Here is a 17,194-nt window from a genome sequence, read left to right as displayed (position 1 = left end):
TCATCCTGTTGTATCCGAGCAGGGACAACAGAAGCTCTTTTCACGGCAAGAGCAAAGGCAGCTGATACTTCACTGGGCAGCCCCGCGGCAGCAGAAATATCTTAATTTCTGTAGTTAAAAGTTAGGAAAATCTTCCCGAGCTGGGAAAGTGGGATACCAGAGACCTGTCTTGTTCATTAATTTATTGTATGTGTTTCACCTTCATTTGTTCTTGGTGATGTTTTGCATAAGCACGAACAGGTTTCTGAGCTGAAAACACTCCTGAAAATGTTTGGTTTACTCTATGCAACTAAAATACTAGATCAGCTAAGCCGGCTTCAGAGATTCATATCCTTTCAAAGCTCAAACACCCACTCGTTTATTATTCTATTTGGAAAATCTTACATGGTACTGAGATTTTCTCCCTCTGGGAGAAATCAGCATGTGGCAAAAGCAGGAGTAAAGCATTAAACGCATTCAAGTGAAGTTCTGTTCTGCTGCTTTAATTGCTCTGAGGTGAAGACACTATTTGCTGGAGGATATATTCAAACAAATCAGTTACTGTGGTTGTATTAATTTCAAAAATGCAGTTTCCAGAGGTTGTCTCCCAGCTTCTTTCTGACGAGAGGGAGGAACACACTGAAGGTACCACACAATTCTGGATGTATTGTAATGAGATATTATTTTACCAAGACGTTCGGAGTTCAGATAAGCAAAATAGCATTTAGTAATTGTTTTAGCAATAGATACAATGCTGACTCCGTGGTACTGAACACTTGTTTCAATTTGTCATTTTGGCCTGTGGAAATCAGCAGATTAAAACTCCCATTAAATGGTTTCTTCTAGACTTTTGCTAGCTGCTGGGTCATCTTTCTACTGTTAAGTATGTCACAGCCCCTAAATATCAGACCTCACGTCACTGGAATTCACTTTACTGACAACAAACCAGACAGCTAATAGAAAAGGTAGTTTCTTTCATGCTTTGTGTAAAAATTTACTTCTTAGAGATTGGGAGAGGGTGAGTTTATTGCATCTCCCTTAAAGGCTTCATTTAACGTCTCATATACAGAGCAAAAACAGATGGTCACACAAAGTGTTTAGGACCTCAGACAAAATTCACAGTGGAAAAGTAGCTCAAGCACTATTAGCTATACAGATAGCAGGATATTTATGTAAGTTTGTAGTAAAGGTAGTTACTTGTACGTGGCCCTGACCATAGCCAACAAAAAAACCCCGAACAAAAAAACCCCAAACAAATCAACCCCACCACAACACCCATGGCTTAATTATTTCATTCTTAATGCAGTTTCTCACAGTAAATCAACGCTAATAGTTCTTCACCAGGTAGCTGAAACAATTTCATGAACAGCAGGATGCTGAGCTTCTGAGTGACTACACAAGTTTTTGAACAATTACATTCGAATTGTAAGAACTCAAACCACATTTTCTCTCCCAACAACTTAGAAATCTGCATCCAAAGCTTAAAACAAAGATTAAAGAGGAATAAAGAACACTTAGGTTTAAATGTGTTTATTTTGGCATATGATACAGACCTTTACCTAAACACTACACTGCAGCAGAAGTTACTCAGTCTTCATAAAATAGATGGGTCTTCAAAGATCCTAAATTGAAGTTTAACTCCCTGCAGTTCCTAGCCATGTATATCTGTTAAAAACATCTTGCTAGGCTTTAATTTCTTAAGTCAATCTCAATTCAGTAAAAAATGACGGAAAACACAATAGAATACATGCTAAACCCATGATAAATAGAGATCCCTGATCTTCTGACAAGGCAGAACAGCAATGGGTAGCAATGATGAGCAAAGGCTCCTGCATCACGTTTCCAAATTCCCCTCGGCTTTAACTCTTCCTCCCATCTGTTTAAGTATAATAAAACATTTGATATTGCACATCCAAAATGGAAGTCTCATTCAGCAGGCAACCTTCTGTGCAAAATATAACACTATGAAGCCTGAGATCTCAGGCACATTTTGCACTACCTATTATGAAAACCAAATCATATTGCAGCCATTTCGAAGTGTCTGATCAGCTTGTAAGATTTCATTCAGGCTAAGGAGTCTCACAGTAGTTTAATAAGATGTATAACTTGCACAGTTTTAATCATTGGAAGAAAACCCACAGCTGCAGACTGCCTCAATGGAAGTGTCCCAAACCAGATTAGACTGTATTGCCATCGCACTGTGACACAAACATGGGACAAAAACATCGGAGCACCCAAGAGACGTTTTGTTCCGGAACAAGCAATCATTGGTCTCCAGTTTTTAAGACAATCAATCCAAACAGTGCCAGTAATGTGCCATTTTGTGCCCAGCACATCGCTGCTGCTGGTTGTACCAAAGGAAACGCAACACAAATGCAGTAGAATTCAGCGCAGGAGGGAGGGACGGTGCTCGCGATCCCAGCCGGCTCCTGGGGGTACGGGCAGCAGGAACTGAGGATTTTATCCTGGACAGACTCATTTCAGACACCCTCCAGAAAAGCTCTGTATCTTCCCCCTAGATCTTACAAATCAGAGCATAAAAAGGGATTTAGAGGATCACTAGAAGCCTTCAAATACTTTGAGAAACGTCTTTGGGTGAGAAAGCAGCTTCTTTCCAAGGTGTGATCAGCATTCGGAAAAATCATGTAGCGGCTGAAACAGTTCAACATGCAAGAGATTCACAGAGCTGTAAGTTTCCAAATAATTTTGAGAGTAGCAATCCCGGATACTGAATGAGAAATGGGAGAAAAAAAAAAAAAATCATTCAGTTCATTAAGAATTTGCTAAACTGCTTGCACCATAAACAGCTCTCAAAGAGGAGCAGGGTCAAACAGCAGATTCAAGGCAGATGTAGTAGCAAACCCAATAATCTTCCAAATAACCAGTGTTACTTTAATATCTAGCCACGTTTTTTTTTTCTTGGAGCTTTCCTTTCTAAGCACTAACCAGACTCATTCTCTTTAGCTTGCAAAATTGGACAAGATCACAGCCTGAAGGGGAAAGGCTGCGGTGATAAATATTTAATGGGCTACATCAATAAAATTTATTTTGCCAAGGAGAATAGAAGGAGAGGAAAAGCAGAGAAATAATTCATTAAAAGAACTTCAGCTTCGCAATGCCAGAAAAAAAAGCCATGCTTGGAAAAAAGGAATTAAACACAAAGAGGTTTTAAATAGGTCAGAAGCTTAAGTACTCTTAACACATGGCAAACTGACAAAGAGCTCAGTTTTTCAGAATGAGTGCAGTGATACGGACATTTAATGTAATCATCCCATGGCAAATAAATATGCCCAGACACACCAGTAAATCTCAGCTTCTTGTGATACTTCACGTCATCCAGATTGTGTCAATAACCACAACCAAAGTCTCACCCGTCAGCAGCAGTCACACAATAAACTGAAGCACGCCAGCCTCCAAATATAATACATGATTAAGTGCTGCCCTCTAGTGAAGTCATGAACCAGTTTCAGCATCTAGATTTGTGAAATTCAATGAACAACTCAGTCCCAGCCAGATTTGTTCATTAGAGAAGAATCCTGCAGCAAGCACCTTAATAAAGTGTGCTTATGAGTTAATTTTACTCTTCCATAGTAGGGCCTCTATTTTAGGTTTAGCGCTGCAATAAGGTTAAACACTGAAGTCAATTTAACACCCCCAGAGCACATTCTGCTTTTTCCTCCAATTTGTGAAATCAAGTTCTCATTTTACAAAGAATAACTGGCAAAGCCATTTTAAAAACCCATCGCATCAGAAAACACAGTATTCTATTTTATTAAAACGATATTATAATAATTTAACAATAGGCTCGTATATTTAAAATTTTTGACAGGGTTCTAGAATTAGCATTTTCTCGTGCTCAGAGCACCTTTTTTGTAATGCCACTTTCACTGAAGGCTTAATGACTTCACTACTGGTTACTGGAGCACCTTGGCTCTTGATGTTCCTGCCCAAAAAGCTCCCTCATGTGGACAGAGGTATTAGCCACAATTTATTCTCAAAGCAGGGGTTTTATTGTAGCAGATTCCTAGTCGACTTTTTGTTCATTTAGAAAGAGGTGGCCAGTTGAGGAACAAAGTGATCAGAGGTGAGATATTTGGCAAGAGATGAAGAACCAGCAACAACAGCTGTAACATGGTCCTTGCTCAGTGACCCTAATGGTACGAGAATTGCACAGTTGATTTAAAAATAAAGTATGAAGTGACACTCAAGATACTTCACTTTCAAAGAAAGATAAGAATGGGGCCTTCCTTTAAGAATTAAAACCACATTACACAGTTGTTTGTGACACGCAGGAGGCAGGAAGCACAACTGCGGGTGGCGTTTCTCACTTTTCAGTTCAGGCTCTTTAAGCTGCACCCGGCCCGTTAAGCCGGGCTCAACTGCACCACCCACATCACCAGGGTTTCAGGTCACTTTGCTCCTCCAGTCAGGAAAATGCTGTTTCCAACCCAGCCTCAAATTAATCTGGCTGACAGAAAAGCTCGAGCTAAACACACGGAGCAGAGCTTACAGTTTACACAAAAGTAATGTTTTCTGTTTCAGCACTGCTTCGTACGCTTGTAATAAAGACATTTAAGCATTTCCAGAAGACATCAACTTGAATGCCAACCATTAAAATCTAGTTAGTCATGTGTTTACACAAAACTTTGGAAAGAGTTGAAACAACTTGTCTGGAAACTTATCAGGTACATTTATTGAGGAACAATATTTTAAAAATACAGATATTAATATTTTTGAACTTGCATATAAAATACTTGTTCAATTTTGTCAGCGTACTTGTAGGTTACAACACCTGGGGAGAGATCGGTAAAGAAATTTGTGTTAGTATTTTGCAAACATTTAGCCATCACAAAATTTTATGCAAGCTTAACGCACAGAGGATGTACCTGCTTCCAGTCTGAATGAGTTTAGCTTCCAATCATTCACATTTTTTGGTCAAACAGAAGTACTGTATTATTGCCAAGGCTACAGGTCTTTCCAGCTTCCCAATAAGAGGTTGAAGTGCACAACAAAATCATATTTGCGCACAAGCTACACTTCAAACTTCAGTAATTTATGTAATCTAAATTTGAAATGATGCAGATTCGTGTGGGCTCACTTACGTGACCCACACCGGGATCAAGCCAAGTATCTGCCAGCCTACAGCTGCTTTTAACAACACTGCCTACGAGTCTGATTTAAATATATTTCGATTTCTAAAACTGCTGTCAACAGGACTGAACAGAATTTAGTTGGACTACCAACTCCCTGTAAGAGTATTGTTAGAAAAGCTGAGACTGACAAGACAATTCTGACTCTTGCCCATCACGTGGAGCCGACTGCAAGAGTGATCCAGGCAGAACAGCTTCAGATAACACAGTATGAGGAACTTGTTGCCATCTATAAAGTGGCGGAGGTAGCAAAAGGAAAGTAACGTTCCACAAGATAACGTTGTCAACAGTTCTGGTGCAACTTTTACCTCAGTAACTGGTCCATCTTCTCCTGTGTCTTTTAAAAATCTGAATAATGTTTCAGCCTAAAGAAAATTCAAAAAAAAAGTTGAGACGAATTAAAAACTTCTCAGTAACCTGTTGAGTGAACAACACAAAGAAGTAACAATGATTCAGCAGTGTCACTTTGAGTATTCTTGGCTCATCTGAAACACAGCTGTGGCAAAAGACAGCAATCACCCATGTGCCAGATTTACTTCAAGTGCCATTAGAATATGCAGTTCAAATTCAAATAAAGGCCAAATCACAAGATTTATCCCCTTTTTTACAGACTTGTTTAGGAGTCTTTTTATAAATTCTCCCTGTTGGACTATATAAATCATTAAAATCTCACAGTAAAAATACAAAGCTTTTCAAGTATCACATAAAGTTACTTAGTTTAAAAAAAGAAACATTCCTGTCTGAGTGATTACCACTTCTTACCCTTGCCACACCAGAGGAAAAAAAATCTGCCCCATCTTACAGAACGTAAACAGGTTATCTGGAATTAACGAACCTTACTTGGTACGTACCTAAATAACAAAGCTTTGCCTTTGTTATTTGCTACAGAGAAAAAACCACTTCTGGGAGAAAAGTCCATAGATTGAGCAAGATAAATCTGCTTTCTTCTGAACACCGGGAAGTTTGAGAATACAGTATATGAAGGAATGTGTACCTGATGAGAAATAGGTGATTAGTTATAACCGTTAGGAAAAAGCCACTAAAATTCAATTTACACTACAAATTTAAAATTGAAGGTCCACGTTAATTTTAAATGTTCAGTTATATTCGTATCCTACACCACTCTATTACAGTAGTTCTACCAGAGAAACGAGGTACAGGGAGTACACTATGAAGCCAGTTATTGCAACTCATTAATTTTTAAGCAATTACATATAAGTAAGTAAATATAGGCTTCCACACCCTCATATTAATTCAACAGTTCTGCTGTTGGGCAGAATTTTGACAAGGCTGGCAAAATTTTTAATGAGCTGGGAAAAACACCACATAGTAAGACCATTACAGTTACCAGCTGAAAATTCAGATTTGTTGCTGAGGTATATTTACAGCACTGAAATAAGGGCATTTTTAAAAGGGAAAAACAAAAAAAAAACCTGGACCATAAGACGTTATCTTCAGAACAACTTCCCTGAAGAAAAAATATTATTTCCTTAAAAATGTACAGTATCTTGTACATGTCCTGATCTGCTCAGTCTAGCAAGTTCTGCAGTACACATACCTGCTCAAGACCAGTTATATTATGTCACCAGGAACAGTTTTGATCAAGATACAAAAACCCCCTTGCACTGAAGAACCTGAACATACCAGTTTGACAGCCTCATCAGCTTCACGAGAAGCCACCGCCAAAATTTCCGTGGTGGGATTGAAGGTCACGCATGTAGCAGATGTAACAAGGTTCATTATGGCTTTAACTGGTTTAGGACGGTTCTCTTTGAGACAGACATCAGTAGTATATAAATTTACAACTCCGGAAGCTGAACTAAAGAAGAAATTAAAGATTATACCAAGCAGTAGCATTTATATACATATTACCTTGTTATCTACACTCATCATTCAATGTGATTTCCAGTTACTTACTGGAGTTTGTAGCAATATTTTGTTTGGAGCTTATAACAGTATTTAGTGGAGACCTTATTATCATTATTACAAACAGATGCATTTAACTGTGAAGAGCCTGGAGAAGCCCATCTCTTACACAGCATGAATTGAAAGCAACGAGAGCTTGGTATCAAAACATTCTAAAATAATTGCAAGTTCTTTTTCATTTTTTTTTATACTAAGTCCACTTGAAAATCCTCTTCTATAGTGGGCTAAGAAAATGCATACTGCACTTCAGAGCTTGCTAGTCTCTTTTAAAGGAATTGATACGCAAGCTGAAATTGCATCTCGGTAAGTATACTTAAGAAACACTTCCAAGCTCGTGGCTTTAAGCTGAGGCATCTTTTCCAACACTAACCTGCTATCTTGCAGGAGTGTTGGAAAGATAACTAGGAAAGGGGGAAGACTCTGAATTGATATTTGTCCTACAGAGTTCATGATTTCAGTCAGTATGATCCCAAAATTAACTGCTAAACCCATATATGGCAACAGTAATACACTAGAAGTGATACAGATATTAAGTGCGTTATAGTATTTCAGATGTACATAGAACACATTAAATACTATCTCAAACCAGTCTATTAATCTATTTGCCTCTACTCTAACCTTATTAAACCAAACTTATTCCATGTTCCCACACTCTCACCAGCCACCAATAAGTTTACTTGAAGAGCTCCAAAATGAGATAGGAAGAAGTTGCCAAATCCAAGTCACTTACCCACATGCCACATACTGGTTATTTTTTGAAACAGCAATGCACTTTCCTTCCAAAGAACCCTCATCTTCAAATTTGTGTAGACACTTTCTGCTTCTCACATCCCAGATGAAAACTTCACCTTCCTCTGGTTGCAGAATAAAGTAGAAGATTACAGAAACCATATATACCGAACATATTGTCTATTTTGGTAAAATAAATGCCATTAAATTACAACCATTAGCTCATTTACAACTACAAAATATAGAGTATTTAATTCTTTTTTTTTTAAAAAAGGCATACTAAAAGAGTTAACTGCATTCTTTAACGACTGATCACTTGGTTGTATTTTTAGGCCAGATACTGGCACAAGAGTCCTTTAATTATCTTTGTAAAACTATAAAAGGTTTATAAAAACTTACACAATTTAAGCAGAACTACGATTAGTGCTGTTAGAGAGAATACTTACTTGAATAGCTATATATTTTACTGCTGTCTGGAGTGAAGGCAGACGCAGTGCATCTTCCGTTTACCTTCATAGTGCTAATCAGTTCCTTTGTCTATAGGATGAAGAACAACAATGGTGACAATAATTCTGCCAAAAAATCTGTAGGAAAATTTGTTTCCGTTCTCCTGTCCCACAAAAATCCAAAGTTAGCTACACCGACATTAAAAGAACTGCATCAACCTTTTCAGTGCCTACAGACCAGGGCACAAGTCCACGACCAATTTATTATCGCACAGCTACAGGTAGTTCACTCAACACTCATTTGCTCCCTCACCAAAGGGTCTTCATTATATAACAGAACTGAACTTCCCTTAAAAAGTATTTTTTGCTAGTAAAAGTTTAAAACAGATCCAGCTGCCATCATATGGCATTTAAAAATTTAACTGAAAAAATTCTGTATGCATTATGAATCACAGTAGATGGCATGATTCATGAACACGGTACACCAGCACGCGCTAGCGCTGCTCCTAAAAAAGCAGCCCTGTAATTCTCCTGCCCTCGGATGCCCATTTCCACTCTGAGGCCATTCCTTCCGCCAGCACAGTGTGTTCGTGCAATCAGCTGAAATACAACATTGAGATATGACTTTTTCCAGTGACAGATTAAAAACCCACAAAACTCCGGCCTTAGCTCCACCAGTTCCAAAGAGAACCGTATAGTCAAGAAAAAAATTCTCTGATAGCCCAAAATAATTTTCTAAAGCTCCAGTTAGATGATTCAGCAGGTCATTTTTGAATGCTGTCACAGTATGCCTCATACTTTGTTTCAGCTGAAAGCTAGATTTTTTTTTTCAGATTAAATATAAGCAAGCAGATTCAAAAGGAAAAAGATACCAAGAAACTGAAGCTAAATGAAGCATGAAGAGAAACTACCTTCATTGACAACAAGTGGAGGTAACCTGAAGTTCCAGTGAGTAGCATAAATGATCCATCCGGAGAGACTTCAAAGTTTTTGAGAAATCTTTCCTCCACACCTTTAAATAAAAGAGATTAAGAACTTCGAGTTGGCATAATTTATTATTTTCCTTAACACTCAGAGGTACGATGAATAAGACCTGACTCCACTTCAGCTTTTCATTTCTATAATGCTCAGTCACAGTAAAGCTACAACTCAACCTTGTTTATGTGTGACAATTTAATTTTCAATAGTTTAGACAGAATAAAGTTAAAGGTACTTGAGTAAATACCCCTGAAAACAAGTTAAAAATACTACCACCACCAATTTACTGCACTTCCTTTTAAAGCAAATTCATATGCCATCCTTATCGAGGACAGCTTCAACTATGTCCAGACACTTAAAGCACTATAAAACATACCTCTTACTTTCTCTATAGGAATGATACTTCCACTCATCATGTCATACACAAAGAACATTTTATGGTGGGTACCAGTGGCTATAACTTGTTCTCCATCAACACTGAAACAAGCCTTATAGATTGGAAAACTCTCTAAATAGATGCTCTGTATTTTTGGATTCCTTATACCATCAACCTTAAAAAAAAAAAAATTATCATATTAAGGAACATGCCAAATACCTTTAGATAGAAAAGTCATATCAACCAGTCAAGAGACTTTAAGAGGAACACTAGTTTGAAGCATTAATGTCTTCCTCTCTTCCCAGTCCACAAACAACCCAGATCTTGGCTCCTCACCCTGTACATCAGGCACTCCCAGCCCTCCCAGATCTACTTGACACCCCTTCCCCATCTCGTCCATGCTCTGTTCAAATAATCACTCTATTGTGCTTTTCTGAACAGAAACATTGGCTTTGCATTCTTCTTTCCTGCACCCCTGTGGGAATATCAAATCCGACTTGTGTCTTTGACTATTTCACTGGTGCTGGGCCATGTTGAAAGTTCGTAAATACAGTTATGATCTTTAGTTTTCAGAGGAGCAGGGCAGGAGTGTCCCACAATGAGCAGCTCCTGCTGCAGTACAGTCTCTCCACCCTCAAAATTATTTCTCAGCAACATTACAGTGTTAAATGAAAGTGGACAGCTCTTCACACTACGGGCTTTACAAAGAACTTAAGGAAAAAATATCTCATTAGTCCTCGTCACTGCAAACCTTAAAACCAAATATTTTTAAGAACAGAACTTCAACTCAAAACTCTGATACAACTAAGTTTGCCTACGCTCTGTAAGGGGTTGGTACGAAGTCAGATGGAAATTTCTTCCAACAAGATGCCTTTAACCAAGCAAGTTCCACTGTAACCACAGACATTACAACCCCCGTGTGCACAGGAAGAGAGGAAAGTCTGTCATTCCAGGTGTATATTTCAGGTATATTTCCAGGTATATATCAGGTATATTAATAAAAAAAAGATTCCATATTAGTGGCCATTTACATAGCATAGATTGAAATTCTTCACCTGAAAGAGTGACACGGATCGATCATGCCCAGCAGTCATCACTACTTGAGCAGATGGATGAAACTGCACAGTCACCAGCTTTCCATTAGCAAAACGTTCCTGATTGGCAGGTAAGCAGGTGCTCATCTGGAACACAGATCAAGCAGTTTAAAAACAACACAATTGGCACATTTTTGCTTATGCTGATGAACAGCCAATTTAATTGCTCTTTATCCAACAAGACCAAGATCTCAAACCCTCTGCTGAACTTTCAGACAGCATGACATAAACAGAACATACACACAGTAAGTTGCTTCAATGCAGCAGTGCACACATAAGATAAGCCAGCCAGCCTTGCTACTGACTTCAAAATTAAGTCTGTGTAAAACCAGTTGCATTCTGACTCACCTGAAATACCTGTAGAAGAGACAGTGTAAAACTCTCATTTAAGGCTGTCACTTCTCAAAGACCATTTCAGCAGCCTCAAAGTTATGGGAAAATTCCACCCTTCCCAGAAATTAAAATCCTACAAGATGCTACTTCAGAGAATATAATTCTTATGTCAAACCATACATCTCAATTTATTGTTTCATGCTTTCAAGAGGTGAACTACCCAATTTGTCCAACTGTTTACTCTCTAGAGTTTCCAGTTACAGAAACAAAGAAGAAATTCATATGATTTTACTGCCCAAATAGCAAAGAGGTCACAGCGTGCATACAGGTCAAACTGAGGTGGAAAGATAAGGTTTGCCCTTACCTTCAGAATACCTCTTGGCAGGGACTCTGAGTTCGATATAAAGTTGCCAGTCCTGCACAGCAGATCATTATCTTCATCACTCTCACCTAATTAAAACAAAGCATATTGAAAATACTAATTACACAAACACTCACACATCAAACACCACAAATTTAGGGAAAAAAATTAAATCAAAGCACACTGAAAGAAGGAATAAAGTGACTTATCCAGCATGTTATCACAGTACTGAAATGAGAAAACATAAAAAATCATTATAAGGAGCTGAATAGGGAAAGATAGAAACATTTACTTGAATAGTAATGGGATCATTTACCATCACTTGCAGGCCCTTTGGATTTCTTCCTGTTTTCTAAATCAGCCCAGGCAGGAACTCCTCCCATAGCTTGCTGAAACCTAGTGAGAGAAGGGTGAGGGGGGAAGAGGAGAAAAGAGAAACATCATCTTTATTGAGAAAGTAGTTGCCTTCTATGCATTAAGTACTTACAAGCCAAAGTTACCATTTCGCAAGATTACTTGTTGTTAGAACACTATGCAAGTTTTTTAAAGTTTTACTGAGCTTTCTGTGTTTTGCCGATCTCCTGAATGTAAATCTAAAGCAAAATTGATACCAAACATCAAAGCCCTGTTCTTAGGAGCAACACCTGCTAATACACAAACACATCTGAAGTTCTGCTTTACTATCTAACTACATTCATATTTGAGTTCATTCTTATATACCATACTTAGCTACTATCTTCTTATCATCCTATTTACAAAGCAAGATATCACTATAAAAATTTTCTGGCATAACACCCTAGAATAGAAATTTGCGCACGTTTACTAAACCAGGTATTAAACAAATTAGCCTATGCAATGCTAATGCATATTTTATTTACTATTCTTGATATTATCTTGGATTTAAAAATACTGTGAGTATTGCAAGAAGCACTAGATTTAAGCAGGACAAATCAATGCAGTAGGTAAAAGGTGACTTTGAATGTCACATAAATGTATCTTAATAAAGTTAGCCACAAAAACATTAATGAAACTCACTGTTCTTCAAGTCGTCTTTTTAGCTTTTTCTTAGTAAGTACCTTCTCAGCATCACTTTTCATGAAATCTTTCCTATACTTATGGGTCATATCAACACTAGAGGGGAAAAAACACACAGAACATGAGCATCATTCCAACTGAAGCCACTTAACGGTCACTCTTGAGCGTGACACATAATTCCCACGGGCAAACTTGAACTTACTTTTCCTCAGCTTCATCATCTTCATCCACCCAGGCTGGTTTTTTAGGTAGCAATTCACCTTTTGCTTCATTTTCTACTTCCGAATCGCTGGAGTCTCTCCGCAGACTTCTCTCTGCAGCCTCACGCTGAAAACAACCAAACAGCCCGTTTAGCCCAGTTACGGGCAGACGACAGACACAGCGACGGGGACCGGGAGCCGAACCCCCTCCCAGCCCCTGCCCGGGGCCGCAGGACCCGCCGCCCCCCGCGCTCCCCGGGCCCAAGACCGGCCGCGGGGCCCAGCCCTACCCGCTGGGGGCCGGCCAGGCGCTGCAGCAGCTCGTCCTCCTCCACGTTGAGGCTGTCCCCGAACACCAGCTCCTCCAGCTCCCGCTCCGGACCCGACGGGCGGGACAGGGCGCTGAGGTGCCGGGCGCGCCGGGCCGACTCCTCCGCCGCCTGCTGAGCCGCCGCCGCCTCCGCCCGCGGCTGGAGCTGCTTCATAGTTTTCTTCGTTATTTGCTTCATAGTTTTCTTCGTTATTTTCTTCGTTGTTTTCTTCGTTATTTTCTTCGTTATTTTCTTCGTTTTCTTCTTCGGCGTCGCTCCGGCCGCTGCCGGGCCCATCCGAGGCGCCTCCGCCACGACCCCCATCGCTCCCCACCGGGCCGCCGCCGCCGGAACCGGAACACGTGCGTGCTGGCCACGTGATACCCTCCCTTGCCCCGCCCCCCCCGGGCGTGATAGGCTCACGCCCCTGCCCCTCCTCAGCCCACGTGATCCAGACAGGTCCCCGCCCTCAAGACGCTGTCACGTGCCCTCCTTTCTTTGCCTTCCTCTCGCTCCCCCACCCCGTGTTCCACGTGACGCGTCCCACGGCCGGGCCGCTCCATTGCGCTCTCAGGGGGGTCCCGCGCCCCGGATGACAACAACTGCCCCTCCCCGGCGGCCCAGAAGCCGCTCCTCCCGTTTCGCCATCCAGCGAAAGGCAAAACAACCCGCGGCGGGGCTGTTCTTATCCCCCAGCCTCCGCTCTGCCGCTGAACCCCCTCTTTTCCGAATGGTTTCTCCCAGAGGGGGTACGGCGAGCGAGGAAGCCCCAAACAGCTGGGAGCCCAATGAGGGCGCGCGGTGGGCCGGGCGCCGCGCCTGCGCACGGGTGTTATGTTAATGTTGTTGATGTTCCGGCGCAGAGAGTTGGGTTTCTTTCTCCGGCTGAGTGAGAGGCTGAACTTTCCAGGCCGCCTCCTGCCCCGCCGGGCCCGGCCCCTCGCAGGGGGAGGCGGCAGGCGGAGGGGGCCGAGCCGAGGGGAGGGGGCAGAGGCAAGCGGGCGTCTCCTGCCCATGAGGGCCTGATGGAAAACACAAAGGACCTGGTGAGTACCGCAGCCGGGGGGAGGCGGTAGCCGCGCCGGGGGCTGCCCCGCTGAGGGGGCGAGCGCCTGAGGGGAGCGGCGGGGTTGCGGGGCTGAGCGACCCCGCTCGGTGCGTGTGCCGGGGGCGGCCGGGGCTGTGCGGGAGGGGAGCAGCCCCGGCACCCTCCGGCTTTTTGGGGGAGCGGGGGCGGCTCTGCGGGAGGGAAGGGGCTGCCAGCCCGGGGCGGGGCGGCTGCGCCGTGCGGGCCCCCGCGGGGTGCGGAGCGAGGCCGCCGTTCTGCGGAGCGCGGGCGCGGAAAGTTTATTGAGGGGAGCGGAGGCCCCCCCCCCCCGACCCCGGGGCTGGGGAGGTGCGGGGGGAGCCGCGGGTGGGTGGGTGACCCCCTGTCACCCCCGCAGGAGCTGCGGGCACGTGGAGCGGCGGTTCCCCCTTTGTTGTGATCCCGGCCGGGGGCTGCGCTCCCCCCGCCCCGGCCCGCTGGGGCTGGGATGGATCGGGGGGGCGGGGAGGGTTCCTTCCTCCCCTTCTTCTTCCTGCCGGGATGGGGAGTGTTGTGGTTTCAGCCGGCAGGCAGCCAAAGGCCACACAACCGCTCGCCCCTCTCCTCCCCCGCAGCGGGATAGAGGAGAGAATCGGGGAACAAAACAAACAAACAAAAGTGAAACTCGTGGGTTGAGATAAAATCAGTTGAATAGGACAGAAAGGGAAGGTAGCAATAGTAGTAATGATGAATGAAGAGTATACAAAACAAGTGATGCACAGTGCCATTGCTCACCACCTGCTGATGGGTGCCCAGCAGGCATCGCCCCCTCAGCCAACTGCCCCCAGTTTCTATACTGAGCATGATGGCACATGGAATGGAAAATCCCTTTGGCCAGCTTGAGTCCCCTGTCCTGGCCAAGTCCCCTCTTGGCTCCTTGTGAAGCTCCTCGCTGGCACAGCATGGGAAGCTGAAAAGTCGTTGATTTAGCCGCGGTACTACTGAGCAACAGCTAAAACATCAGTGTGTTTTCAGCACTCAGGCTAAATCCAAACCAGAGCACTATACCAGCTACTAAGAAGAAAATTAACTCCCAACTCTAAACCAGGACAGGTAGTAAAAAGTTTTAGATTTTCTCATACTTAGCAATCCAAGCACACTTGGACACGCTTCTCTTAGTGGTCCACAGAAATGCTGGTTTTTCAGCAACTTCCTCTTGTAGTTAAAGCCTTAAGGTTTAGTTTTCCAGTCGTGCTCATTTTAAGTGCTATAGAGTGTTCTTTAATATTAACACTTCAAAAGTTCAGGATTCTTTGCATCTAGTTGTTCCCTCTATATAGTTTTTATGGCTGTTCATATTTTGACTTTGTTCTTAACGTGAGGAGCAGTAAACCTGTGAAACTAGTTTCACTTTCAGGTTGTTGCTGGAAATGTTTTGAAGTGTAGGGATTTCTGTCCAGTGTGACTTTAAAAAAAATATCTTAATAAAAGCATACAAAGCATATGCTGATTGTGGTAGAAACTGCTGCATGTGAAAAAGTAATTAATTTTAAAATAACGATTTAAGATGTGGGTGTGGCAGCTGTTGTTATTTTTCACATCTAAAACCAATTAAAACCGACAGCTGTAGGGCAGTTTTCTGTATTTTAAATTAAGATTATTTTGCAGGTTTAAGGACCTGCATTTACTTGTTTGCCGTATTCATTTATAAGTCTGATTTTGACTTGTAGGGAGTGGGATAGGAAGGCTATGAGAGTCTAATCTGGAACATTACATGCAAACTAAACCAATATGTTCCTTTAAAAAAAGCAATCAAACTTAGTAGTCTTTACTCATTGCTTCTGTTATACACTCTCCTATGTGGAAGTTATTGTGTATGCCACAAGAGCAGTTTACGTGTTGTTCTAGAGTGTGTAGCCTTGTGCATGTGCAAAAGGATTGTAGACTGAAAGGAAGAATTCTCTTCATTGCTGTTCCCTAGAGAGCGAGGTGACTGTGGCAGTAAAGATACCATGTACAAAAGTTCCCTCTGATTGGCTTTCATTTCTCTTACCATCTAAAATTTGATTTAATTTTGCAAGGCTTTTGATACCTTCTGCAAACTGCTACTGCATACCTTCATTTCTCAGGTAAGTTGGTACAATCGGGGCATGCGTGATATTTTGCTGAATCTGGCTCTGAGCACATGGAATGAATTCAGCTGTTGAAGACTTCGGTTTGGGGTTGGTGGTGTTTTTGGGGGTGTTCTTTACATTTAAATTGATTTTTTTTTTTCCTTTTTTTAATGGTAACACAGTGTTTAAAGTGAAGTATTTGCCTCTTCCAGATATTCCTAGAAGGGCTTTGTAGAAACATAACTGAGTTTGTAACAGATTTTCAGTTTTCTCAAAACTCAGATATTTCACGTATTAATCATCACAACCCCCCTCCAAAATTGTCTGCTAATTTGATATATTTTTTTATGAAAGAGTCTCCCCTCTTGTGTGAAAACCCCTGGGGAAGAGGCTATGGACAAAACCATTGGCAAACAGCAGAAACTGGCTTCAGACAAAATGCTGTCATACATAGCAAATGAAGAGACAGGAAAAAACATTTCTGTAATTTTCCAGCAGAGATTTTACTTATAATAAGAGTGGAAGGCACATTTCCAGATAGAGGTGAGTTGCTTATATAAAAAAGTAAGTTTGGTTGGTTATGATTTCCAGGAATCCCAAGATGTTTAGCTTTGGGGTTGGTTTGTTTGTTTGTTTTTAATGAAAGCTTAAAGTATGTTTTCTTTAAATTGATACCATGTTTGAATTTTCTTTTTTTGTCGTGCTGTGAGGCACAATTAGACTTCAGTTCCACGGGGGGCAAGCTCGTATTACTACACTAAATTATTTTGGCCAGCTTACATTCAGAAGAGTTGCAATAAATTAGTTCCATAGTCCTTAATACCAACATCCAGAGCTAAAACTAAGCTTGTAGCATGAAACATTATTGAACTTTTCAAAACAAAAGCTGTGCATCAAATTTAATACCACCGTGGAAATGTACGACGAGAAGTGCACGATCTGTTAAGGATATGTGATTAAAGTGAATGTGTCTTATCACAATCAAAGTTTCTGGTGACCTCATTGTTGACCTTGGCCTCAGATACCATCTGTCTGAACTTCTGTCACATTTCTGGGGGTTAGATCTGAATATAGAAAGTGATGCCTCTTGTATAGGTGCCTTTGTTAAGCTACAGCTCTTGTACTCAAAGCTCCA

At 41.7% G+C, this 17,194-nt stretch overlaps 2 protein-coding genes across 6 annotated transcripts in view; one reads left to right on the top strand and one right to left on the bottom strand.

Annotated features, from left to right (window-relative positions):
* Positions 1–1,522: 1,522 nt before the first annotated feature.
* On the bottom strand, positions 1,523–13,264 carry UTP18 (UTP18 small subunit processome component). 2 transcript variants are annotated; one of them, XM_065648053.1, is made up of 14 exons: positions 12,898–13,264; positions 12,610–12,734; positions 12,408–12,503; positions 11,689–11,768; positions 11,376–11,461; positions 10,640–10,765; positions 9,585–9,759; positions 9,142–9,242; positions 8,231–8,321; positions 7,786–7,909; positions 6,774–6,948; positions 5,981–6,123; positions 5,438–5,494; positions 1,523–2,707 (listed from the first exon to the last, which is right to left on the bottom strand). In XM_065648053.1, the coding sequence occupies exons 1-13, from the start codon at positions 13,240–13,242 to the stop codon at positions 5,470–5,472; spliced, it is 1,692 nt and encodes a 563-aa protein (XP_065504125.1). In that variant the 5' UTR covers positions 13,243–13,264; the 3' UTR covers positions 1,523–2,707; positions 5,438–5,469. The 2 variants fall into 2 exon arrangements, with proteins under 2 accessions (XP_065504125.1, XP_065504124.1); XM_065648052.1 differs by lacking the exon at positions 1,523–2,707 and adding an exon at positions 3,131–4,771.
* Positions 13,265–13,729: 465 nt separating this feature from the next.
* MBTD1 (mbt domain containing 1) overlaps positions 13,730–17,194 on the top strand; it is a 29,393-nt gene continuing 25,928 nt past the window's right edge. For 3 of the 4 annotated variants that reach the window (XM_065647873.1, XM_065647872.1, XM_065647875.1), the window contains exon 1: positions 13,730–13,964. In XM_065647873.1, coding sequence (XP_065503945.1) covers positions 13,944–13,964 — 21 coding nt within the window. In that variant the 5' untranslated portion in view covers positions 13,730–13,943. Of the gene's footprint in view, positions 13,965–16,413; positions 16,603–17,194 lie in introns of all 4 variants that reach the window. The other variant, XM_065647874.1, reaches the window with a different exon arrangement.

The sequence above is a fragment of the Caloenas nicobarica genome, chromosome 18 (assembly GCF_036013445.1).
Source record: "Caloenas nicobarica isolate bCalNic1 chromosome 18, bCalNic1.hap1, whole genome shotgun sequence".
Classification (NCBI taxonomy): Eukaryota; Metazoa; Chordata; class Aves; order Columbiformes; family Columbidae; genus Caloenas; species Caloenas nicobarica.
The sequence above is the reverse complement of the archived record's forward strand: the minus strand, read 5'-3'. Positions and strand labels throughout refer to the sequence as shown.

Coding starts and splice junctions, on each gene's coding strand:
- UTP18 (XM_065648053.1), bottom strand. CDS start 13,242: ATGGGGGTCGTGGCGGAGGCGCCTCGGATGGGCCCGGCAGCGGCCGGA. Junction 9,243..9,584: donor TCCTATAGAGAAAGTAAGAG/GTATGTTTTATA, acceptor TTTTATTTAAAG/GTGTGGAGGAAAGATTTCTC. Junction 6,124..6,773: donor CTGATGAGGCTGTCAAACTG/GTATGTTCAGGT, acceptor ATTTCTCATCAG/GTACACATTCCTTCATATAC.